At 48.4% G+C, this 24,691-nt stretch overlaps 3 protein-coding genes across 4 annotated transcripts; 2 read left to right on the top strand and 1 right to left on the bottom strand.

Annotated features, from left to right (window-relative positions):
• Positions 1–870: 870 nt before the first annotated feature.
• On the top strand, positions 871–12,588 carry GNL2 (G protein nucleolar 2). Its single transcript, XM_071453205.1, has 16 exons — positions 871–1,193; positions 1,272–1,356; positions 3,150–3,244; positions 4,124–4,263; positions 5,501–5,685; positions 5,932–5,998; positions 7,070–7,228; positions 7,782–7,895; positions 8,036–8,164; positions 9,143–9,247; positions 9,345–9,503; positions 9,647–9,769; positions 10,081–10,514; positions 11,139–11,218; positions 11,898–11,992; positions 12,408–12,588. The coding sequence occupies exons 1-16, from the start codon at positions 1,130–1,132 to the stop codon at positions 12,555–12,557; spliced, it is 2,184 nt and encodes a 727-aa protein (XP_071309306.1). The 5' UTR covers positions 871–1,129; the 3' UTR covers positions 12,558–12,588.
• Positions 12,589–13,228: 640 nt separating this feature from the next.
• DNALI1 (dynein axonemal light intermediate chain 1) lies at positions 13,229–19,122 on the bottom strand. Its single transcript, XM_071453207.1, has 6 exons — positions 18,990–19,122; positions 18,788–18,867; positions 18,539–18,708; positions 17,339–17,517; positions 14,508–14,672; positions 13,229–13,571 (listed from the first exon to the last, which is right to left on the bottom strand). Exons 1-6 carry the CDS (start codon positions 19,068–19,070, stop codon positions 13,536–13,538), a joined length of 711 nt encoding a protein of 236 aa, XP_071309308.1. The 5' UTR covers positions 19,071–19,122; the 3' UTR covers positions 13,229–13,535.
• Positions 19,077–24,363, top strand: SNIP1 (Smad nuclear interacting protein 1). Of its 2 annotated transcripts, XR_011683526.1 has the most exons (5): positions 19,077–19,336; positions 19,412–19,514; positions 20,559–21,130; positions 22,916–23,309; positions 23,418–24,363. XR_011683526.1 is itself a non-coding variant. In XM_071453206.1 (4 exons), the coding sequence occupies exons 1-4, from the start codon at positions 19,092–19,094 to the stop codon at positions 23,178–23,180; spliced, it is 1,185 nt and encodes a 394-aa protein (XP_071309307.1). In that variant the 5' UTR covers positions 19,077–19,091; the 3' UTR covers positions 23,181–24,363. The 2 variants fall into 2 exon arrangements, 1 of the variants encoding a protein (XP_071309307.1); XM_071453206.1 differs by having other exon boundaries at positions 22,916–24,363.
• The last annotated feature ends 328 nt before the right edge of the window (positions 24,364–24,691 follow it).

Genomic DNA, 24,691 nt, shown 5'->3' with positions numbered 1-24,691 from the left:
CCCTTTACCAGTCCCACTGTCACACCAGCAGCCCCAGTGTCCCTTTATCAGCCCCAATGTCCTTCTGACTGCCCCAGGGCCCTTCTGGCTGCTCCAGTGTCCCATCAGCAGCCCCAGTGTCCCTGTGGCTGTCCAAGTGCTCCTCTGGCAGCCCCAGGGTTCCTCTGGCTGTCCCAGTGCCCCACCAGCAGCCCCAGTGTCCCTCTGGCTGTCCCATTGCCCCTCTGGCTGTCCCACTGTCCCTCTGACTGTCCCAGTGTACCTCTGGCTGCTCCAGTGTCCCATCAGCAGTCCCAGTGTCACACCAGCCACCCCAGTATCCCACCAGCCACCCCAGTGTCACCAGCAGTCCCAGTGTCCTATCATCAGCCCCAGTGCCCCTTTAGCATCCTCAGTGTCCCACCAGCCACCCAGTGTCCCACCAGCCACCCCAGTGTCCCACCAGCCACCCCAGTGCCCATTTATCAGCCCCAGTGTCCCACCAGCCACCCCCATCCATCAGCGAGAGGCAGGGAGCGCTCCTGCCGCTCTCCCGAACGATTTCCATAATGTGTCACTGAACAAACTCCATTCCCGAACAATGGGGGCTCCCGTGCCAGCGCCCCCGCCGGGCCTCCCAACACCCCGCGGGCCCGGGCCGGACCCGGCCACACCGCGGCGGTCCGGGCGGGCACCGCCACTCCGGAGACGGGCAGTGACGCGGAGCACAGCGACACAGAGCACGGGGGCACAGGGGCACGGAGGGGACACTGGGGGACACCAAAGGACCCCGGAGCCCCGGGGCCGGGCAGGCCAAGCCGAGGTTGCCGTGGCAACCGGGCCCGGAGGTGCCACTGCGCCTGCGCCGCCGCGCGGTGCTCCCGGAAGTGCGTCAGGCGCTGCAGCGCGCCGGAAGTGCCGCGCGCGTGTCCGCGGCCCGGCCCGAGCGCTCCGGGCCTGTCCCGGCACCGACACCGGAACCCGCACCCACACCGATACCGGCACCGGAACCCGCACCCACACCGACACCGGCACCGGAACCCGCATCCACACCGATACCGGCACCGGAACCTGTTTCGACACCGGTACCGGCACCAGAACCCGCACCCACACTGTCACCGGCACCGACACCAGCACTCACACCGGCACGATGGTGAAACCGCGCTACAAGGGCCGCTGCTCTATCAACCCCTCCCGCGCCAGCACCAACCCCGGTACGGGCAGGGCCACGGGCTGGACCGGACCGAACCGAACCGAAGCGAAGCGGGGCTGATGTTCTTTTGTGTCCGCAGATCGCATCGGGGGCGAGGGAGGGAACAACATGCGGGACCGAGCGACCATCCGGCGGCTGAACATGTACCGGCAGAAGGAGCGCAGGTGAGCGGCCCGGCCTGGCCCAGCCGCGGTCCCGGTACCGGCCTGGCCCAGCCGCGGTCCCGGTACCGGCCTGGCCCAGCCGCGATCCCGGTACCGGCTGGGCAGGGCCGCGCCAGGGACAGGCCACAAAACACCTCGGGACTGGTACTGGGAAGGAAAGATAACATTGTTTAATAAAAATTCTTGTTTTTCAATAGGAAATTGCCACAAAAATTAGTCCCTGTGAGGGCATTGAGGCCCTGGCACAGGGTGCCCAGGGCAGCTGTGGCTGCCCCTGGATCCCTGGCAGTGCCCAAGGCCAGGCTGGAGGGGGCTTGGAGCAATCTGGGATAGTGGAAGGTGTCCCTGCCATGGCAGGGGTGGCACTGGATGGGATTTCAGGTCCCTTCCAGCCCAAAGCCTTCTGTGATAGGCTATGATACTGTCATATTATGATCTGATTCCTGATAGTGTGCCAGCTGAAGTTCTAATGCCTCTAACAGCTTCTGTGCCTTTCCTGAGGCTGCTGCACCCTGCAGACACTCACATGATGAATTTGAACTGAAACACATGTGTTTTATCCTGTACCAGAAATTCTTGTTCATTCAGCCTTCATTTTCTAGTACATTAAGTTCTAGTTCTTGCCATTTTTTTCACTGTGTCCAAACCATTATTTTGGACTATTGGTAGCTGTTTTGTCATATGGAAACTTTGTAAGTTCACTCTGTGGTGAGCTCTGTAACCCCATGAGCTTGGGAGCCTGATCCTGAGCCTGATCCCAGGTCTGATCCTGAGCCTGATCTCAGGCTTGATCCTGAGCCTGATCTCAGGCTTGATCCTGAGCCTGATCCCAGGCTTGGTCCTGAGCCTGATCCCAGGTCTGATCCTGAGCCTGATGCCAAGCTTGATCCTGAGCCTGATTTCAGGCTTGATCCTGAGCCTGATCCCAGGCTTGGTCCTGAGCCTGATCCCAGGTCTGATCCTGAGCCTGATCCCAGGCTTGATCCTGAGCCTGATCCCAGGCTTGGTCCTGAGCCTGATCCCAGGCTTGATCCTGATCCTGAGCCTGATCTGGGCCTGATCCCAAGCCTGATCCCAAGCTCTCAGCAGCCCAGCGATGTACCAGGGATACACCTGGGTAGCCCTTGATGCATCTGCCTGGAGAGACCCAAACCACACAGAATTCTTGAATTTCCCAGAGCAGCACAGCTCAAAATCTCCCCCCAAAGACCTGAAGAGCCTCAGCTCCCCTCAGCATCTCCACAGAGGGTGCCCCTGTTCCCCTCTGTGCCACCCTCAGAGATCCATGGCAGGGGAGCAGCACCCACGTGGCTGTGCCATGGCAGTTCTGTTTCACATCACCTTATTTGGTTTCTTGTGCCAAATTTCCCCCTGTTTGGGGAGCAGGTGGGGAGGGTGGATTTTGGGGTATTGCTGAGTTCAAACCACGTCTCCTCTTGTAAATCCTGTGTGGGTGAGTCCTGCAGTGGTGGTTAAAGGGCTTTGTGAGAGAACTCAGTGGGGTTTGCCAGAAAACAGCACTGGTGCCTTTTGCAGCCCCAGGAGCCCTTCCTGGCTGCCTCAAGCAGCTGCAGGGAGGGTCTGGCCAGGCTGGAGTGACACCAAGGGCTGTGACTGCCATCACTGCCACTCAGGGTTGGGTAACTCACCTCATGGGATGCACAGCAGCATTCAGCACTGCAGGGGAAGGGTCCCTCTGCATTTTGTGCCTCTGCTTCTGGCCTGGCACATACAGGGGCTGGAGGGGTCGGTGCTGCCCTTTGTGCACTGACATATCTTCATTTGTCCCTTAGGAACAAACGTGGCAAAGTCATCAAACCTCTGCAGTATCAGTCAACTGTGGCACCAGGCACTGTTGCAAGAGTGGAACCAAATATCAAATGGTTTGGTGAGTTTTGTCCAACTTCCAGACTCAGCAAGCTTCAAAGCTGTTGAACTTAGTGTGATGCAAGGTGTTTGTTTCAAAATGGTGACCTGAGAGCTGTGTGGGAAGGTGAGGGACCCCTGCTGCTGTTGATGCCTTGTGTGACTACCTAAAAACAGAGGCCAGACAAAATTAAGGCAATAAAAAGCAGTTCTGTTTATTGAAGGGCTTCAGGGACATTTTGGGCAGACAAAGCCCCCCAGGGCCACCCAAAATGGACAATGGGTCACAGCTTTTCACACTTTTATCAGTTTGGGCCATTTGCATATTGGGGGTTCATCTTCCAATTACAGCTTCAGCTAATGAAGTCATTGACCCCAAGTTTGCTGCCCCCAACTCACTTTTGTTTCCATCTCTCAGGGCCTGAGGCAGTGAGGTGTCCCTGACTGCCAGGCCTGGAGAGGAATTGTTGTGTCTGCCCCAAATGGGAAAGCAGCAGCTCCCACTGTGTGTGGAGTTTGGAGTTCTACACTAAAGAACTGCAGGATTACAAATACATGAAAAATAGAAAAGCTGAAATCCTGAGGCATCATTGTCACCCCTTGCCTGTACCTGTGCTTTGGGGCTTTGCTTTCCCTAAGGGGGGTTATTTTGGCTCCTGTTTTGTTCCCCAAGGTTTGCCCATGTGTATGGCTGTTAAATATCCTAGAGATACTTTCAAAATTTCCTATAAATGGTGGGAAAGAAAGGGATTGGCTGCTTCTTTGGGCTTGGTCTCAAGTAAAATCCTTTGGGTTTGTCACTGGTATTTTTGTTCCAGATGCAAAGTTCATGTTTTATTAGTGTCCCCAGTTGGAGCAGTTGAGATCAGGAAAGGCCAGGTGTGATGTTTGTTTTTTATAGGAAATACTCGTGTGATCAAGCAATCATCCCTGCAGAAATTCCAGGAGGAGATGGAGACTGTGATGAAGGATCCTTACAGGGTGATCATGAAGCAGAAGAAGCTGCCCATGTCCCTGTTCCACGACAGGATCAAGCCACACGTGGGTATCCCTGAGTGTGCAGGTGTGTGCACAGCTGTGAGCAGCTCTGCTGTCCTGCTCAGTCTGGAAATACTGGGAAACACTGCCCCCTGCAAGGGGCAGCTGGAGTGGATTCCTTGGGCAAGGGTGGTTCTGATTCCCTGTCACTGTGGCCATCAGGTGTGAGGGCAAAGAAAGATGCATTGTTTCATAAAAATTCTCATTTTCCAATAGGAAATTACCCCAAAAATTCTTGCCTGTGAGGGTGGGAAGGCCCTGGCACAGGGTGCCCAGAGCAGCTGTGGCTGCCCCTGGATCCCTGGCAGTGCCCAAGGCCAGGCTGGAGCCACCTGGGACAGTGGAAGATGTCCCTGCCCATGGCAGGGGTGGCACTGGATGGGCTTTAAGGTCCCTCCAGCCCAAAGCCTTCTGTGATAGGCTATGATACTGTCATCTTATGATTTCTGATTATGATTTCTGATAGGTTAATGTGCCAGCTGATGTTCTAATGCCTCTAACAGCTTCTGTGCCTTTCCTGAGGCTGCTGCACCCTGCAGACACACACATGATGAATTTGAACTCAAACACATGTGCTTTATCCTGTACCAGAAATTCTTGTTCCTTCAGCCTTCATTTTCTAGTACATCAAGTTTTATTTCTTGCCATTTTTTTCACTGTGTCCAAACCATTATTTTGGACTATTGGTAGCTGTTTTGTCATATGGAAACTTTGCAAGTTCATGTCATAAGAACATTATTTAAATTAGGGAAAAGGTTGTGTTAAAACATGCATTACAAAAACAAATTGCTCCTTTCAGCCATGGACTGTTTGCTGTTCCAAGACAAGCTGGCTTTCATTGCAAGCTTAAAATCTAGTTTTGATTGTAATTATCCCTGACAAAAATCTGAGAATTTGGCGAGATTTGTGCTCTTGTTAGAAAAGCAAGCAGTGATCAAAGATAGCAGCTGAATTTTCATCACAGTGCTTGTAATTGCATTTGACACCATTTATGGTGGAAGAACTGAAGCATGGTTCGTTGGCAAGTGCAGAATGTTTTGTTGCTTATTAAGTATCCACTCTTGTGTTTCTCAAAGCTTGAAGTGGAAAACTCAAACATTGTTAAGGAAGTGCCTGTCACTTACAGGCTGCCAGGGCTGTGTTGAACTTGGGGCTCCTTCCCTGTGTGTCACAAGAGATTGGAAAAAAATGGTGCTTGGGGTTTGTTTGTTTTTTTTTTAACCAACCTGTTTTTCCTCAGACCTCCAGAGTTCACATTCTTGACACAGAAACATTTGAAACAACATTTGGCCCCAAAGCACAAAGGAAAAGACCAACTCTGGCTGCAAGTGATGTGCAGTCTCTGGTGGAGAATGCTGAGGCCTCATCAGAGTCTTATGACCAGGGCAAGGACCGAGACCTGGTGACAGAGGACACTGGTGTAAGGTGACTGCAAAGGAAAAATTATTCATTGTATACACATATGAAAAGCCAGCCTTGTTTTTAAATAAGGATCTGGTACCTCCATCAATGCTGTTACTGTGTGAGGAGGAAGGAAAAGGAGATGAGCTGATTGTGGGATTTTGGCTAAAGACCAACTTGGGCTTTGTCCCCTCTTTTGTCTGTAAATGGATTAAGAGAAGATCCTGACTCTGCATCTGTGGTGCTGATGTTTCTGGTGATGTCTTCTAGGGATGAAGCACAAGAGGAAATCTTTAAAAAAGGACAGTCCAAAAGAATCTGGGGTGAGCTCTACAAGGTAAATTGCACTTGGATTTTGCAGCAGTCACATCTGTCAGCCTTTACACAGTTAGGGACTTCAGCACAGCATTGAAATCCTGTACAGCAACAATGAGAAAAACTCAAAAAGAGTGGATTTTAATTTCCAAATCTCTGCCTGATTGAGCTTGATTCTTGAGTTCTTGTCCTAGAGGAACAAACATTCTTAAAATACATGATCTAGAAGAGGACTGGCAGAGTGAAGGTGTCAGTTCCTCTCGGATTCCTGGGTCTTCACCACAAGTAAAAGAGTCATGTTCCCTTATGTTTCTTTAGGCTAAAAACATCTGGCATGTTGATGGGGTCATCTTGGGAGAGCTCTGACCCTCAGTTCTCCATGAGCCACCATGGCTGCCAGAGAAATGGAGACTGAGTGAATTGGGGTGGTATGAGCAGCTTGTGTGCTCTCAGTGACTCTTAGGTGTGAAATTGCTTGACTTTTTGCTCTGAATTTCTGAATGTAGCTTAAAACCTTTTCATTTGGATCTAAAAACACTGGGAATGGTTGAGAAAAACAGATTTCAGTAAGAGGCTGCCAAAACTGCAGGAAAAAGCTGTGAAACAAATTCACTTGGCTTGAAACAAGTCATAAATGACAGCTCCCTGCTGTAGTTGCTTCGTGGACTAACAGCAGGTTCCTGCTTGGTTGTGTGTTTCATATTGGTCCAGGAAACATCCTTTATACCCTGATGCATTATGAAATGGGAGAAGGGAGTTGTTGCTGAATGGAGGATGAACACTGGGGGTTTGTGAGCTGCAGCACTTTAGTTTTCCCATTTGGGTGTAGTGTTTTCTTTCCCTGGTGCATAGGAGCAGGTAAAAGTCGTTCAGTTGTCCAGGCTGAATTTGGAGGGGATTTAGGAGAGGAGAGAGTAGAGCATCAATAGATGTTAGCCTGAACTTCACTGTGGGGAACCAGCAGTTTGTGAAGGATACAAGGTTTTTAAATTAATGAGGTAGTTTCAAATATGACTCGTTTTCATTTGGGAGGTACAGATATCTTGCTTTCTGCAAAATCCATTACTTCTGTGTGGATTTTTTTATTTTTCAGGTGATTGACTCATCAGATGTTGTTGTTCAAGTTCTGGATGCCCGAGATCCAATGGGCACTCGCTCCCCTCATGTGGAATCCTACCTTAAAAAGGAGAAGCCTTGGAAACATCTCATTTTCGTCCTGAACAAATGTGATCTCATTCCTACCTGGGCCACTGTAAGCACAGTCCTGCCTGATATTCTGTGGACCTTCTTTGTTCCTGTTGTGGCTGCAGCTCTGTGCCAGTCCCCATGCTGGTCTGGAAGGGCGTACTGCAGCTGGGGCGCTGGGAGTTCTCTGCTTGCCTGCAGTAAAAGTAACAATTACCATGTAAATCTGTCCAAGTTTGGCCAAGTTGAGCAACACACACCAGCCACAAATTCCCTACTTCCTCTGTCTGGATTTAACAGTTCAGCTGTTGTCTCCAGAGTGTGCTAAATGTTAGTCTGCCTAGGATCCATATCCATCCCAGCTGGTTTGCTTTATGTCATTAAACTAATGAGTTTTAGCTAGCAGTGAAGGCGTTTTTGGGAAATTGTTTGTCTTTAATACAAACAATACTCAGAGCTTTTAGCTGTTGGGCTGGGGAAGTGCTTCAAAGGTTCTTCCCTAGCAATGTTCATGGCCAGTTGCAGTTGTGAGCCCAGTGCAGAGGCTGTGTCCTCCTCTCTGAGCTCAGAGTGTCACTGTCCAGCCCAGGTCTCTAACCCAGTCCTCTTTGCCTCTCCAGAAGCGCTGGGTTGCTGTCCTTTCCCAGGAGTATCCAACACTTGCTTTCCATGCCAGCCTCACAAACCCGTTTGGAAAAGGTGCTTTCATCCAGCTCCTCAGGCAGTTTGGAAAGGTACAAAACAATTTTGGGGATCTGTGGTTGGTTTGAGGAGGTTACTGTATGTGGTCTTTTGCTTTGTTAGCATTTGAGGTTCAGGACTGCAATGGTATTCCTCACTCCAAGATGTAAAAGGATCTGTTATTTCTCATCAGTTACACTCTGACAAGAAGCAGATCAGTGTGGGATTCATTGGTTACCCCAACGTTGGCAAGAGCTCAGTGATCAATACCCTGAGGTCCAAGAAGGTCTGCAGTGTGGCCCCCATTGCAGGGGAAACAAAGGTAGGAGCATCCCAGTGCTAAAGACACAAATGTGCTCACGTGAAACAACCTAATGACCTTGTCAGGTTCTGCACTGACCTGCACAGGTTGTGTAACCCTGAGGAGGGGCTGATGGACAGTCCCTGCTCTGGCAGCATTCCCAAATTCCCACTCTGCTGTACTGCAGGGCTGTGATGGGAATGGTCAGCTGCCCTCACTCCTTGATCCAAATGCTGGGTCAGTGTCTTGGTTTGGAAAGACAGGAGTCTGCTAAGGAAGGCAGGAGCCTCCCCTGAAATGGAGAATGTAAACCCTCCCCACCCCTCCCTATTGCTATAAATTTTAAATTAAGGGGCTCTCAGGCAAAGATATGGGAGCAGGAAATAGCAGTTCTTTAATAGGGAAGAAAAATAAAAGGACAAAATAAAGAATGCAGTGAACTAAAGCAACAGTGCCAGAGTCAGAGCACAGCCTGACACCCTGTGGGTCAGGCTGTTGGCAGCAGAACCATTGGAATTGTGGCTCAGCCCTCCTGCAGTGCCAGGGCTGGTTCTGCTGGAGCAGGGATCCTGGAGAAAGGTGCAGTCTCTGCCTCTGCAGATCCAGGGCAAGAGGCAGCTGCTGTTCCTCTGGGCAATGCAGTGCAGAAGCCGTGCTGGTGTTCCAGAATCTCCAGATTCTATCCGGGTAGGAATGCTTGGCTCCTCCCTCTGGGCTCCCATCTGCCAATGGGATGCTGTAGTTCTTATCAGCCATGCAGGGACATTCCAGAGCTGTTATCAGCAGGTGTGTCCCTGGAGGGAGGAGTGAATGTGGTCACTCAAAGAGAGATAAGGCAAACTGCCCCCTTGACAAAAGACAACTGCCATGCAGATGGCAATAGAACACATCCTGCCTTGCAATCTGGATCAGTCATGCTCTGTTTCTCTGACTCTGATCTTCAAAAATGAAGCAAGGCCTGTGTGGAGGTGCTGATGGGGAGCTGCTGGTCTCTTCCAGGTGTGGCAGTACATCACCTTGATGCGGCGGATCTTCCTCATCGACTGCCCCGGGGTGGTTTATCCATCAGGAGACTCAGAGACAGACATTGTGCTGAAGGGAGTGGTATGTGCCTGCATGGGGGCTGGAAGGCTTTGCTTGTTGGCTCTGTGATGGTCTCAGAGGGTTGATCCTCTACTGATGCTCTGCTGTGCTTTTTCAGGTTCAAGTTGAAAAGATTAAGAGCCCTGAGGACCATATTTGTGCTGTGCTGGAAAGAGCCAAAGAAGAGTACATCAGGAAGACATACAAAATTGAGTCCTGGACAGATACAGAAGACTTCCTTGAGAAACTTGCTGCTAGGACTGGAAAACTGCTAAAGGTGTGCCAGCTTCCTGCATTGTGGGCTGGAAGGGCCTGTGGCCTGTTCTGAACATGGGAAATGGCAATGTTTCTGTTGCTCATGGGGCATGGGAGGGCTGTGTGCCCCACAAACGTGGACATGAACTGTTCTGTTTTTCTCAGGGTGGTGAGCCTGACTTGCAGACTGTGAGCAAGATGGTTCTCAATGACTGGCAGAGGGGCAGAATCCCTTTCTTTGTGATGCCACCAATGGCAGAACCAGTGGCAGGTCAGCCAGATCCCCAGGTAAGAATGTGATGCTTGTGCCTCCTCTTCCCTCATATTTGATTTTCCCAATGGTATTCACTGCTGCTTCTCCTAGAGTGTCATGGATCTTTGGCAGTGCATGTCCTGGGCTCTGCCCAAGCATGATCCTTCATGTGACACCTGAATTTGGTGAGGACCAGGTAGCAGTGCTCTTTACAGAGATGTCTGAGTCATTACTCCCAGAAATGTCAATAATCATGTTGTGCTCTTGGGCTTTTTCTGATGAGAGAAAATGGAAGTTGTTCCTGGAGACGGTGGGACAGACTTTTACATCCTGCTCTTCCTTGCAGCCTCCTGTTTTGGAAGCAGCTGTGACATCCAGCCAAGATATCACAGAGGAGAAAGTCTCTGAGTTGGTGGCACCAGGTGTGGAGGCAGCAGGAGAGGGGAACAGCACAAACAATGAAATCAGGCAGCTCATGTCCCACGTTCGGCAGAACTTCGGCAGGATTAACGTGGCACCTCAGTTCTCAGAAGAAGACCTGGTTCCTGTGGATGTGCCAGGTTTTGATGACACAGACCATGATTCCTCTGGGGAGGAGGAGCAGGAGGAGGAGGAGGAAGAGGAGAATGAGGAACATCAGGATCCAGGAGAGGAGGAATTGCAGGTGGCACCAGGTGTCCAGGAGGGCCCTAAAGCAGCTCTTAAGGCTTTGGAGGACAAGATTGCAAAATACAAAAAATTTTTGGATAAAGCTAAGGCCAAGAGATTCTCAGCAATAAGGTACCTAAATCTGTCCAATACATTGCAGGGGGGGAAAGGGCTGATGAGGCTCTGCTGTAGATTGACTCCATTTCTGACTTGCTTGACACACATAAGTTGCCACAGCTTATCTGGCTTAGCTATAAGGGTTGGGAATTGGGCCAAGTAGCAGTTTGTTTTTGAAAGATTATTCCAAGAGCTGCTATTTACCAGCAAATTAAAAATGTTCTCACTTTTGGAAAGCTGCCTCTCAAACTATGGATAAAGTTAGCATTATCTTGGTTATCTGGGCAGCAATACTGCATCCTTGGATCTCTCCTTGATGTTGGATAATCCCAAGGCTGGATAAGCCTGGGTGTTCATGCATGTGCAATGAATCCTGGCCCATGCAGCAGGCCCAGTTTTAGCAAAGCTCACCCTCCAGCCTTGTGAGGAGGGAGATTTCAAGGTTTAAGTGCTACATTTTCTCTCTCATATAACTCACAATCACAGTAACTCCAGCAACAAGGGTATTGCAATATTCTGGTGCAAAGACTGGCTTTGATGCTGACAGGGGACTGGGATCTGCTGGAGTCTGATGGCTTCTCAGAGGTGGTCACTGTTTGTGTAACAACAATCTTTTATTGCTGGTTTTATCTTCCACAGAATCCCCAAGCGACTGAGTGACCAAGTGTTTGCAAAATCCATGGAGAAGGCTGAAGAACCCAAAGAAACTGGAAACAGAGGTAAAACAAGATTAGTAGATGTTCTTAATTTACATTTGGAAATCCTATGAGCCAGAGAAAAAAAATGGCATTACAGGGAGAAGCATCCACTGGATCCTGTGTGCAAGATCTTTTCCCCTAAAACTACTTAAATCTCCCTTTAGCTGTCCCAAGGGCTGCTGCTGACCTGGTGTAGCCTTCCTGTGGAACAGCTGTGTGTGTGATGGGAGGTGTCCCTCTCAGTGAGGGAAGATGCAGTGGAAGCAAGTTTTGAGTTCCAACAGCCTGGGCTCCAGGCAGGCTGCAGCCAGAGCAGCTCCCCTTCCATGGGGTGTTATAGGAAGGAGTAGTTGGGGTTTGGGATGTTATAAAAGCAAAGATACTTCAAGCTGTAGGTTTTTACTGAGTTGTTGTCAGTTTTAGTAAAGGCACAATCCAGTGTGAGAGCCCTGTCCTGACAGGATTGTGGAATTCTCCTGGACTTGGATGGGGCTGGAGCAACCTGCTGCTCAAGAGCAGTTTTCACAGTAATAGCTGTGATTCTCTTGTGAGGAACATTCATGTTGTTTTGGTAGAAGCTCTTAAATACAGCCAAGGGAATATGTTGCTCAAGGAGTTGAAATGGTGACCTCAGCCTGCAGTTCTTCAAACAAATGAATGTTCTGGAAGATACCAAGGGCATGATCTCTGCTGTTTGCAGGCACAGAGAAGAAAAGAAAGATGAAAGAAGAGGAAAGTGATGATGATGATGACCAGTTGGGTAAACAGCCTTGTAAGAAACTCACATCCAAAGAAGTAAGTTTGCTTTCCTGTAGTACAACTGAGCAGGGAAATAAGCTGGCTTTTTTATCCTTGGCCATATCACTAATGAGCCTGTTGTCACTGAAGAGCTTTGAGACTTTGGGCACGAACAGAAGGGGAATGAAATCTGAATTCTGTTCTGAATGTTCTGTGACAATTTCTATGACCCCCCTCTTACCTGACTATGCACACCAGATTGAATCTTGTGTCTTGCTGCAAAGACTGAAGTGGAGCTTTCTCCCATAAGAGCAGGGCGGGTGGGTTCCGTACAGAGTCACATCAGTACCATTTAGTTTGAAATTATTTATTTTACTTAACGTGTGTGGAATGCAAAGTGAACACCATTGGAGAGTTGCAGACACTGAGGCTCTGGATGCTGGGGATTTGCTAATGTGTTTTGTGTTTGCAGAGGAGACGAGCCGAGAGGCAGCAGCGCTCCAAGAAAGTCGGAGTCCGGTATTATGAAACTCACAACGTGAAAAATAAGAATAAGAACAAGAAAAAAACTGGCTTGGAGGGACAAAGATCAAAGCACAAAAAATACAACCATAAGAAATAGCTGCTTATTCTATTAAATTTTACATAAAACAGCTCTAGTATGTGGTGGCTTTTTTTACTATAAAACTTGCGGTTCCTGTTCAAAGCCCAGTGTGACCGGTCTGTCCTGGCCCCAGGAGCAGCATCTCTGTCTTTGTTTCTGCATCATCTGAAAGTTCTTTGTGCAGTTGGAGCTGGTGGTATTTCCACATCGCTGTCCCAGGCCAGCAAATACTGCAGTAGCCAAGCAGCCATTCCAATGTTGCTCAGTGGTGGGGTTTGGGTGGGTTTAATCTGGAAATTGGCTTTATGGGGTTTTTCACATGACTGCAGGGAATTCTCTCTCCCTTGTTCACCTTCTATGTACCAGCTGCTCACAGAGGTACCTCAAGCAGGGATTTCATTTGCTTCCAGTGCGAAGTGAACTTGTGACTGCCATTGTTCCCCTTCCTTTCACCAGAAACAGTCACACCCAGAGCTCTGTGCTGCCTGTGCTGTTACTGCTGATGGTTCTGACAAGGGATTTCCATGTACAGTTGACACCAGCAGATACTCAAGGAAATGCTCCCAAGACACCTGTCCAAGAGTGAGCTGCCATTTCTTTCTTGGTGCATGTGACTTACTTTGCTTGCAAGCACTTTTATATTTCTGAATCTTCTACAACATTTTCAAATTAATAATGTCAGAGAGATGTTTGCATTTAAAAATGTTTATTAGTTATTGCTTTGAAGGTCATTAGCACATTACCAACAGGCAAGTTCCAGACAAGTTCACTGTTCAAAGAGCTGACTGCTGAGATGGCTCTGAAGGAGGGAGCAGTAATTAATAAAGCTCTTGAATTTCAACTCTTCAAGAGAGAAAGAAAGAACACAGTTACACTGCCTGCTGTTACTGGTAAGTGAAAACTCAAGATCATTTTAGGAAGACAAATCTTTGTCACTAATTGCAAGCTTCTTGCTCTGACAGCTCTTCTGAGCCTGCCTTGAGGACAACAAAACAATTAATTCTTTGCTGCAATGATGCATTCAAGTTGGGCCTGAAAAACAAATGAGACAGTGAGACAAATTAGATTTCCTAACCTAAAAAATAAACCTTCAGTGCTGTGAAGGGCTAAATTTTCTGTTGGATGTTCACAGCAAGGAGCTGAGGGATGCTGTGCTGCTGCCAGGAGAGCCAGGCCAGGTTTGTTCCCCAGCAATTCCGTTCCTACATGTTTTATAAATTAGTTTGTCGTTCCTGGCATGCACACTTGTTGCATTCTGAGGAGAAGAGAGCTGGCCTTGGCTCTGTACGATGAGAGACTCTGTTTAGAATGTGAAGCATTGAGGAGGAAATTAAATAAAAGCTGTTGAAACAGTGGTCTGAATTCTCAGATTTGAAGCTGGACTATGTGAGCTAAATTAAGTATTTGGCTCTCTAGCATTTGGAACATGAACTGACTCCGGGACAAGAGGAGCTGGGAACAGCAAATTCTGTGATTACTGAGAAAATTTGATGCCAGTTAGGGCATGGATGGGAGCAGCCACCACAATAACCCTCAGCAGTGGCACACACAGCTGGTCAAGTACAGGTACTTCAAGGAAGAATCTGACTCAGGGGCAACACACATCTGATCTAAGATTTTGTGTCCTAAGCAGCCTAAAAATATGAGTTTGAAAGTAGGATCTGCAGGAAAAGCAGCTTGCTCTAAGGGAGATGTTTTTAGCTGGAGCCAGAAACATTTGATGCTCTTCAGGGTGACATTCTTTCCTTACTTAAAAGATGTGAGGTTTTTTTTTTTTTCCTTTTAAAAACAAAGTACAGAGCAGAAGCTCTGTTCTCCCCAAAGCCACAAGCACAAATAATTATCTGGTCCCTGCACAGTTGTTCTTGGGTAATATTTAATGTTAAATGGTGTGTTGTGTTCCTAGGGCTTTAATGGTTTTAATGAGAATTTTACCACTAGTATTTGGAATTTTGGAGTTTTACTGACCTTCAGCTGCTGGTTTGTCCGTTTGAGGAACAGAACCTCCTCACTGTGTTTCTTCTCTTCTATTTCTCTCCGTTCTGTTTCTTGCCTTTCAATGGCCTCACATTTCGCTTTCTCTTCACTCACTTGTTTTTCCAGCTCCTCCTTCTCCTCTTCCAGCTCTGCAATCTTGGGAAAGAGCACAGATGTCTCAAGTTTTGTTGGCAAACAGTCAATTTTCAGTTCAGATGGGACTGGTGCCTTGAGAGGCTACCTAGAACAGAGGCTAGGCAGAGTTAAAGGAATGGAGAAGGTTTTATTTAAAGGCCTTCAAAGGATACACCTTGGGCAGTACAAGAGCCTGGCCAAGGCTACACCCAAAATGGACCATGGGTCAAGAGTTTTCACACTTTTGTAAGTCCATTTACATATTGGAGTTAATTGTTGAATTACAGCTTCAGGTTATGAAGTCCCATCCTCCCAGTTTGCTCTCCTCAATTTGCTGTTGTTCATACTTTTTGGGCCTGAAGCTATAATGGTGTTCTCAGGAAAGGAAAAAGGATTGTTTTGGCTAACTAAACTGTGAAGAGAACTTGCTAACACTCTGTATGAAGTTCAGAGTTATATAATAATGCAGTACAGAATCTGAAAAATACAAGAGTTAAAATTTAAGGCATCAGGATAAAGTGGTGTGTGGTGCAGTCTTTAAAGCTGTGCAACAAGCTTCAGAAGGGCAGCTAAGCCCGAGGAGCATGAGCTGAGTATTCTGATGGTCTTTGCTGCCATCCTGTGGAAATGGAAACAATGAGTTTAAGGATATAAAAATCGGCTGTGTTCAGGTGCAGAAAGCTCCATCATGGGGCCCCAAGGCGTCACTCACATTGTCTCACTTTAATTTTCAGTGAAGACTTGAAAAAAGAGAACAGGTTTCAGTGAAATAATTCTATTACATTAATTGGGATACTAGCACTAATTAAACTCTGCTTTTGCATTGTTTTCAACAGTAAAAGAGAAAAAAATTCAGTATCATAGTTCATACATGGTGACCAGAGACAGTGGACTATGTTTTTAATGTAATTATTTAGAATCTGTTGTGCAATGGGAAGCTGTAAAGATTTAAAGAGCAGAAATTTTCTAAACACTATCAAAGAAGGATCTTCCCATAAAATAACCCACCACAACAGACACTTGACATAAGCACTGTAAGGCAAACAGGAAGGTGTCAAGGTGGAGGTTTGGAATTAGCATAGCAGACAAAAATTCCACTGTGCAGACCACAGGAAAGGAAACAACTTTCCCACAGTTCACGCAGTGCCTGCAGAGCACCTTGTGGAACCTGTCAAGGACATATTTTATTAAAAATCCTTTTGCTAGGATTTTTCTGCTGAGAAGCTGAGAGGCCTCAGAAACAAAATGTAACCAATGGTTATCTGCTGCTGTGGAATGCCACAAGTGCATCTGGGATTGGTCTCATGTGGTTGTTTTTAATTAATGGCCAATCACAGTCCAGCTGGCTCGGACTCTCTGGTCAGTCACAAGATTTTATTATCATTCCTTTCCTTCCTTTGCTAGCCTTCTGATGAAATCCTTTCTTCTATTCCTTTAGTGTAGTTCTAATATATAATTTTCTTTTAATATATTATATATCATAAAATAATAAATCAGCCTTATGAAACATGGAGTCAAGATTGTCATCTCTTCCCTCGTCCTGGGGCCCCTATAAACACCACCACAGGAACCCAAGGAGTTTGGCAAGGTGTTGGGAAGGATGAAAGTTTGACAAGAAAGTCTCACAGATATGTGTGCTTAGCAGATTTTTGAATGTAGAGTCTGATGAAGGATAGAAATGAAAGCAAGTTTTGGTATAGAAGAAAAGAATTGCTGAGCCAGTCTCATTGGATAACCAAGGAGGCAAAGGGTGTGTTAGTTAGAAGGGATTTTTATGGCTTAGAGCAGAGGATAAACCCACCCCAAACAAGAAGATGTTTTTACTAAGAAGAAAGATAGCACAGGCAAACAAGTCAGCAAAATTGCAAGTAGAAAAAAGGTCTCAGAATTTTCCACTGCAAGAAAACTGAAAACCAACTTCTAGCTTAAACTGTAATGTACTAACTTTTAGTGATTGGAGAATAGCAACATGAAGATAGTAATTAATGTAGTTATGATAGGCTATAGATAAAAGTTCAGGTATAGATTGGTTCTACTGTATGAAGATGCTCAGGAAAGAAAAGTATAGAATGCATTGTAACCAAAAGAAAAGTATAGAATGCATTTGTAACCAAAACTAAAGGGTCTCCAGGCCTGCCTGCAGCAGGAGCTGACAGCTGTAGGCAGAGGCTCTGTTGCCCATGACCCAGGACTGCTGTAACTCTTGGCTGTACTAAACTGCATTTTGGAGAGCAGCCTGGAGTCCCACATCCCTCATTTCGGCTCTTACAGTGGCACCCAATGTGCAGCACCATTATTAATAGCCTGGATGAGGGATGCAGGAGTCCAGCTGTAGGCACAGGCTCTGTCACCCATGAGCCTGGACTGCTGTAACCTCTTGGATGGAATAAACTGCATTTTGGAGAGCAGCCTGGAGTCCCATATCTCTCATTGAGCTCTGAGAGTGGTTCCCAACATGTGGCACCATTAGTAAGAGCTTGAATGAGGGATGCTGTTCTTCAGGCTTGTCTGCAGCTGGAGCTGACAGCTGTAGACACAGGCTCTGTCACCCACAACCCTGGACTGCTGTAACATCTTGGATGGAACAAACTGCACTTTGGGAGTCCCACATCCCTCATTCAGGCCCTTACAGCAAAGAAATTCCTTACACCCCATGGCTTTTACACCCTTCAGTGCAGGTGGCTCACCCTTTTCTCCAGGTGGGCCTTGCCCTGCTCGGCCTGCAGCGCCTTGCGCACGCCGAAGGCCACGCTGCTCTCGTAGAGCGCCTGGTACGCCGACAGCGTCAGCTGCAGCTCGTCCCGCACGCGCAGCAGCAGCAGCCCCCGCTCCGCACAGCTCACCGTGGTCTGCCGGATCAGCTCGTCTGCAAGGGAGGAGGGACAGGCCCTGCAGTGCCTCTGCCAGGGACTGGCTGCTCGTCGCGCTGGTTTTTGAAGGTTTTCTAAGCGTTCTGATGTTTGTGTTCCTGTAACGAACTTTCTCACGCGCTTTGTGTAAATAATTTACTGTTTTGCAGTCTTTTGTGGAGGAGGAGGAATTTGGTGGGCTGTTGGTTTGGGCAGTGTCATTGGAGAGGTGGCACTTTCACCCTCCAATCCACTGTCACTTTTGGAAATCTATAAATGTTGGAGCCAGGAAAATAAAGGTCCCTTTTCTACCTTGGAAAGAGCAGCGAGTCCACATTGTGTTGCTTCGTGTCCTATATTGACATCTCACCTGCGGCTGCAGCTCTCTGGCCACAAACAGTGAACAGCTCTCTCTGGCCAGCGAGAGAAACAGTGAACAGCCCTCTGGCCACTGAAACAGTGAACAGCCCTCTGGCCACTGAGAGGAGCAGCGAGCAGCTCTCTGGCTGCTGAAACACTAAACATCTCTCTGGGCACTGGGAGAAACAGTGAACAGCTCTCTGGCCAGTGAGGGAAACAGTGAACAGCCCTCTGGCCACTGAAACAGTGAACAGCCCTCTGGTCACTGAGAGGAGCAGCTATAAGTTACTTTAGATAAACTTAGTTGAAGTGAAACTAAGAGGATAACTACGAGGATTCGAGGTTGTTTTCCACTTGCAGGCAACCCCTCACCTTTGGGAGCCCACACTGTAGAGCGTGTAACACACACAGAGCTATAAATAACTTTAAGTAAAGTCGGTTGAAATGCAGCTAAGAGGGTAACCAGGAGGATTTAAGGCTGTTTTTCACGTGCAGGCATCCCCTCACCTTTGGGAGCCCAGCACTGTGTCATAAGAGTGTGTAACCCAAACCCGGCTATAAGTTACTTTAAATAAACTCGGTTGAAGTGCAGCTAAGAGGATAAGATCACTAGGAGGATTCAAGGCTGTTTTTCAGGTGCAGGCTGTCCCCGGGCTGAGAGCTGTGTCGGGCACTGACCGAAGCACTGCGTGTAGAGCTCCCTGCGCACGGGGCACAGCCCGGTCTCCCGCGCCTGCCGCTGCTGCAGCTGCCGGTCCAGCTGTTCCTGCAGCTGCACGACGTCGCGGCGGGTGCTGGGCGCGGTGGACACCTCCTGCACCCACAGCTTCTGCGCCTCCTCCCACTCCCTGCCAGACAAGCACCGGCCGTTACCGGAGGCACCGGGCGCCCCCCGGGCACCGCCGGCCCCGGCCCGGCCCCGCTCACCGCGGCGGCAGGATGAGGTTCAGGAGCTCCTGCGGCTGCTGCGTGGCGGAGAAGCCGGCGGGGGTGCGCGGGGCCTGACCCTGCGGGAACACGACAGCACAGCGCTGTAGGAGCGGGCAGGGCACCGCGGCACGCCCGGCCGCCGGCCCGCTCAGCCCCGGCGGAGCGCGGTGCCCCCCTGCGTGCCCCTGTGGGTGCTCACCGCCGCGGAGGGCCTGTCTCCTCGGCGGGACACCAGCACGGGCGGGCAGTACCGCAGCAGCGACTCCGGCGGCGCCGCCATGGCGGCCGCGGCACTGTCACCATGGCGACCGCGCCGCGCAGCAACGCCCGGGAGGAAGCGCTGGCGGACCGGAAGTGCCGGCGGACCGGAAGTAGCGGCACTTCCGTCGGGACGGGCGCCATGGAGGCCGCGGCGGAGGAGCGGCGGAGAGAGCGGCGGCGGCGGCGGGAGGTGGCGGTGAAGGCCGAGCGGCGCAGCCCCCGGCGCAGTCCGTCGCCGCCGAGCGAGGAGCGGCGGGGCCCGGCAGGACCGCGCGCGGGCAGCAGGTGAGGAGGCCCAGCCGCTCGGCCCCACCACGCTCGGCCCGGCCCCGCCGCTCAACCCCTCCCGTTGTTCCCCAGGTCGCCCCGGCGGAGGAGCAAGTCCGGGCGGAGGAGCCGCTCCCCGCGAGGCAGGAGGAGCCGCAGCCACAGCCCGCACCACGGCGCCGTGAGGGTGAAGCAGGTAAGTGGGGCTGTCGGTACAGCGGGGCCCGGCGGGCGCGGTTCCCGGGACTCGGCCGGGCACAGAAGGCGCCTCTTCACTTGTCAGTTCGGACTGGGCCCTGCTTGGTGTCCCGTGAGCAGAGGGGGGATCTGCGCGAGTCAGGAGCTCCTATCGGAGCCCTGCCGGTGCCACAGCACAGGCGTCCCTGGGAGCTGCGTCCTTTCCCCAGCGCAGGCTGCACTGCCTATTTCTGGTGCTTTATTCCATGCAAATTGCGGGAAGCCAAGTAGTTTGGTAGGGAAATCTGTTCCACGTGGTGTCAGAGCTGTACCCCAGCAAGGTGGCAGTACCCTTTGTGCATCCTCTGTAAAAACTCCCTATATGTTTACATCAATGCCGTTTGCAGTGTCACCAATGGTGGGTTCGGCCATTGCACCCTCATCTCCCCTGTGTGCACAACCACAGGTGTTCCTCCCCATGCCTCAAATCAGAGGGATATCCACCCCAGTATGCGTTTTTCCAGTGTGTGGGATTGGGATTTTCTAAAAGGCCGAAGTAGATGAGCTGCTGTTTAGTTCATGTCTTTACAGTTTAAAAGTTCATGTTTTTACAGGTTAAAAAGTTACAAGACTCTTACTTATAAGCTATCTTCCAGTACCAGTGAGAGCTCAGGGACTGGCAGGAGTTTGGAAGGAATTTAAAGTGATTTTTGAATTGGTTTTAATAATGTAGTTGGATTTTTTACATAAGTAAGAAAAGTGAGTTTAGTTTGTGTTTGTAAGTATAGGTTAAAAAGTTACAAGACTCTTAGTTATAAGCTGTCTTCCAGTACCCGTGAGAGTTTGAGACTGGGAGGAGTTTGGAAGTAATTTAAGATGATTTTTGAATTGTTTTTGATAATGCAGGTTTTTTTTGTTTGTTTTTTTGCATAGGTAAGCGAGTTTAGTTCATATTTTTACAGTATAGGTTAAAAAGTTACAAGTCCTACTTAGTTACAAGCTGCTGATTTTCTAAAAGGCCGAGGTAGACGTGCTGCTCTTTGACTCTGGTTGTCCCTTGCAGGAGCGGGAGGATCACTGTGGCAGGGGGAAGGAGGAGAGGAAGCAGAGGCACCCAGCAGAGCAGGAGCAGCGGCGGGACCGGGACAGGAGCGGGGACAGGGACAGGCACAAGGAGCACTCAGACAGGAAGAAGAACCCCGGTGACCGGCCAGGAGCTCGCAGCCACGACCGGGACGCACAGAACCTGCGGGAGCAGCAGGCGGAGAGGGAGCTGCACAACGAGAGGAGGCGAGAGCACCGGCAGGGCGAGCCCAACGCGGAGCCCTGGCAATCAGAGAGCAAAGCCAAAGAAAAACCCGCCGCCAACAAAGAGAAACCGAGCTTCGAGCTGTCGGGGGCGCTGCTGGAGGACAGCAACACCTTCCGGGGCGTGGTGATCAAGTACAGCGAGCCGCCCGAGGCGCGCATCCCCAAGACGCGCTGGCGCCTGTATCCCTTCAAGAACGACGAGTTCCTGCCCGTGATGTACATCCACAGGCAGAGCGCTTACCTGCTGGGCCGGCACCGCCGCATCGCCGACATCCCCATCGACCACCCCTCCTGCTCCAAGCAGCACGCCGTCTTCCAGTACCGGTGAGGCTCGGCAGGGCGGGGTTTGGAAGGAATTTCAGGGTTTTTAATTGGTTTTGATAATGCAATTGGTTTTTGTTTTTCTTTTTACATAGATAAGAGAGTTTAGTTCATGTTTTTACAGTATACGTTAAAAAGTTACAAGTTAATACTTAGTTATAAGCTGTCATCCAGTACTGGTGAGACTCAGCAATGGCCGGGGTTCAGAAGGAATTTAAGGGTTTTCAATTGGTTTTGATAATGCAGTTTGGTTTTTTGTTCTTCTTTTTACATAGATAAGAGAGTTTAGTTCATGTTTTTACAGTATAAGTTAAAACGTTACAAGTTAATACTTAGTTATAAGCTGTCTTCCAGTAGCGGTGAGAGCTCGGGGACTGGGAGGGGTTTGGAAGGAATTTAAGGTTTTTTAATTGTTTTTGATAATGCAGTTGTTTGGTTTTTTTATGTAAGTAATAAAAGTGAGTTTGGTTCATATTTTTACGGTATAGGTTAAAAAGTTACAAGTTCTACTTAGTTATAAGCTGTCATCCAGTACTGGTGAGACTCAGCAGTGGCCAGGGTTCGGAAGGAATTTAAAGGTTTTTAATTGGTTTTTATAATGCAGTTTGGTTTTTTTGGGTTTTTTACATAGGACAGTGAGTTTAGTTCACATTTTTACAGTATAGGTTAAAAAGTTACAAGTTATGCTTAGTTATAAGCTGTCCTCAAGTACTGATGAGAGTTTGGAAGAGGGAGGGGTTTTTAAGGAATTTAAGACAATTTTTGAATTGGTTTTGATAATGCAATTTTTGGCTTTTTTTTTCTACGTAAGTACTAAAAGTGAGTTTAGTTCGTGTTTGTAAGTACAGGTTAAAAAGTTACAAGTACAGGTTACAAGTTACTTAGTTATAAGCCATCCTCCAGTACCAGTGAGAGCTCGGGAGTGGGAAGAGTTTGGAAGGAATTTAAGTTGAGATTTTTGAATTGGTTTTGATAATGTATGAGGTTTTTTTTCCTACATAAGTAAGAAAAGTGAGTTTAGTTTGTGTTTGTAAGTATAGGTTAAAAAGTTACAAGGCTCTTAGTTATAAGCTGTCTTCCAGTAATGGTGAGAACTCGGGAGTGGGAGGGGTTTGGAAGGAATTTAAAATTATTTTTGAATCGGTTTTCATAATGTAGGTTTGTGGTTTTTTTCCTGCGTAAAAAAAAAGTGAATTTAGTTCATGTTTTTACAGTATAGGCTAAAAAGTTACAAGGCTCTTAGTTATAAGGCTTTTTAAAGATTTATTAATTAATAAAACACATCCCCATCGACCACCCCTCCTGCTCCAAGCAGCACGCCATCTTCCAGTACTGATGAGAGCTCAGGACTGGGAGGAGTTTGGAAGGAATTTAAAGTTATTTTAATTGTTTTTGATAATGCAGTTGTTTGGGTTTTTTAACATAAGTAAGAAAAGTGAGTTTAGCTTGTGTTTGTAAGTGTAGGTTAAAAGTTTCAAGATTCTTAGTTATAAGCTGTCTTCCAATGCTGGTGAGAGCTCAGGAGCGGGAGGGTTTTGTAGGAATTGAAGATGATTTCTAAATTGCTTTTGATAATGCAGGGGGTTTTTCTTGTTTGTTTTCTTACATAGGTAAGTGAGTTTAGGTCATGTTTTTACAGTACAGGTTAAAAGTTACAATTCTCTCAGTTATAAGCTGTCTTCCAGTACCGGTGGAGCCCCACCTCCCCGCAGAGCACAATTTCTGCCTCTGCTGCCTTTGGGACACATTTGCAGTGTCTCTGGTGGCTCAGCAGCGTTGTTGTTGCAGGCTGGTGGAGTACACCCGAGCAGACGGCACCGTGGGCCGCAGGGTGAGACCCTACATCATCGACCTGGGCTCGGGCAACGGCACCTTCCTCAACAACCAGCGCATCGAGCCCCAGCGCTACTACGAACTGAAGGAGAAGGACGTGCTCAAGTTCGGCTTCAGCAGCAGGGAGTACGTGCTGCTCCACGAGTCCTCGGACAAATCTGAGGCCAACACCAAGGACGATGATGAGGATGAGGAGAAGGAGGAGGAGTCTGACAGTTAACGGATGAGGGAGAAGCTGGGGAGAGGCAGAGGAGGGAAACTCCTTGCGGTCGAACGGGACTGGGATGTGAACACGGAGCATTGCAGCACTGATGCCTCTTGTTGCCTTAAAGTCCTTTCTCTGTTGCTGGTCTGTTCCCATAGTTTGTTTTTGGGGGGGCTTTGCTCATTATTCGTGTTTGATAGTTTTGCATATCAGGAAATACAGCTTTATTTTTTATTTTATTTTTCTCCCAAGAAGCCGAAGAGCACCTGGATGTGAAAACTCTTGGTGCTGGAAACCCTCCACAGATGTTGCCAGACTCTTCCAGAAAACCATGTCAAACACAGACAGCATCTGGAAAATTATTTTTATGACTTGATAGCCCTTTGAAAATACTACAGACTGAAAGGTTAGTTAGAGAGTACCTGATGCACGTCCTGTTCCGTAGTTTGCCAAATTCCTCTGCCTGTTGGGAGTTCTGACAGGAGAATTTACCTGGATCACTGCTAAAATGGCAGAAATGTGGCAAAGATTCTCATGTATTTGTATGTTTTTGGTATTTAATTTGTCTCATGGTGACTGAGGGACGGGCATTTCACTGGAATTCCGCCTGGAAATCACAAGGGAATGTGAAACAGAAGTTAAACAGTTCCTGGAATTTCAGGTGATGAGACTGTGACCCCAGTTCCCTGTTCCCACACATGATGCTGAAGCTGTCCTGGATGTGGAGTGTCTGGGTTGTAAGCTAGAACCCTCATTTCTGACCCCACCCCAGGGTTTGTTAGTGTCAGACAGAAACACCTTTGATAGGGTGACATGTTTTAACCAGTTTGCACTATTTAAGTTCTCTTTTTATAAAAACTTACCCAAGTCCATTGTTTAACAGTGAAGAAGTCAGTGTTTAGGGAGAGAAGCACCAGTCCCACTCACTGGGAGTTGCAGAGTTTTTTTGGTGTCTCTCCAACGTTGCTTTATGTTCAATGTGTGTGTCCCACACTTCACTGACTCACCTGGATGTTTGTGGTCTCACCTGTTCATCCCTGCTGTGTACAGACTGTACACAAAGGTGCTTGTTGTACACATGGATAGTGTAAATATGGGGCATTGCTGTGGGGTTTCAGATGGGTAGGATGGGGTTTGAGCAGGAGGAGCTCCTTTATATCTACTCCAAGGGTTTTTAAATAAACAATTTGTAAATTTAGCCTTGATTGCTTTCAGTTGTAATACTTGTCTAGCATCCTTTTTTCTTTTTTCCTCAGAAGACTTGAAGTTTCAGCACTTGTTTCTGTAGTAAAGAAACCAAATAAGTTCAAAACTGCATAATTTGTATGCTGGAGAATCTGTGAGCACAGGAGGTTTGTATTGCTCCCCTCTCTCACCCCAGAGTGGCTCACTCTGTGTCTGGGAAGTGACAGAATTGCTGTACTGCAAAAGAGCAAAGTGGCCCCCAGTGTCACTGCAGAGGACTTGAGTGACACAGTTTAATAGAATCACAGAAGGGTTTGGGTTGGAGGTGTCAGGAAAATTAA

This window comes from Agelaius tricolor, unplaced genomic scaffold, assembly GCF_023055355.1.
Source record: "Agelaius tricolor isolate 1412-34295 unplaced genomic scaffold, bAgeTri1.0.p SCAF_36, whole genome shotgun sequence".
Taxonomy (NCBI): domain Eukaryota; kingdom Metazoa; phylum Chordata; class Aves; order Passeriformes; family Icteridae; genus Agelaius; species Agelaius tricolor.
Note: the sequence above shows the minus strand (reverse complement) of the source record. Positions and strands in the feature narration are given on the sequence as shown.

Excerpts from the sequence above, each read along its gene's own strand:
- SNIP1 (XM_071453206.1), top strand. The coding sequence starts at position 19,092 with ATGGCGACCGCGCCGCGCAGCAACGCCCGGGAGGAAGCGCTGGCGGAC. Across the intron at positions 19,515-20,558 it reads GCGCCGTGAGGGTGAAGCAG|GAGCGGGAGGATCACTGTGG; the intron begins GTAAGTGGGGCT and ends TGTCCCTTGCAG. Across the intron at positions 21,131-22,915 it reads CACGCCGTCTTCCAGTACCG|GCTGGTGGAGTACACCCGAG; the intron begins GTGAGGCTCGGC and ends TTGTTGTTGCAG.
- GNL2 (XM_071453205.1), top strand. The coding sequence starts at position 1,130 with ATGGTGAAACCGCGCTACAAGGGCCGCTGCTCTATCAACCCCTCCCGC. Across the intron at positions 7,896-8,035 it reads TCCTCAGGCAGTTTGGAAAG|TTACACTCTGACAAGAAGCA; the intron begins GTACAAAACAAT and ends ATTTCTCATCAG. Across the intron at positions 10,515-11,138 it reads AAGAGATTCTCAGCAATAAG|AATCCCCAAGCGACTGAGTG; the intron begins GTACCTAAATCT and ends TATCTTCCACAG.
- DNALI1 (XM_071453207.1), bottom strand. The coding sequence starts at position 19,070 with ATGGCGGCGCCGCCGGAGTCGCTGCTGCGGTACTGCCCGCCCGTGCTG. Across the intron at positions 17,518-18,538 it reads GCTCTACACGCAGTGCTTCG|ACGAGCTGATCCGGCAGACC; the intron begins GTCAGTGCCCGA and ends CCTCCCTTGCAG. Across the intron at positions 13,572-14,507 it reads GGACAAACCAGCAGCTGAAG|GCCCAACTTGAATGCATCAT; the intron begins GTCAGTAAAACT and ends TTTGTTTTTCAG.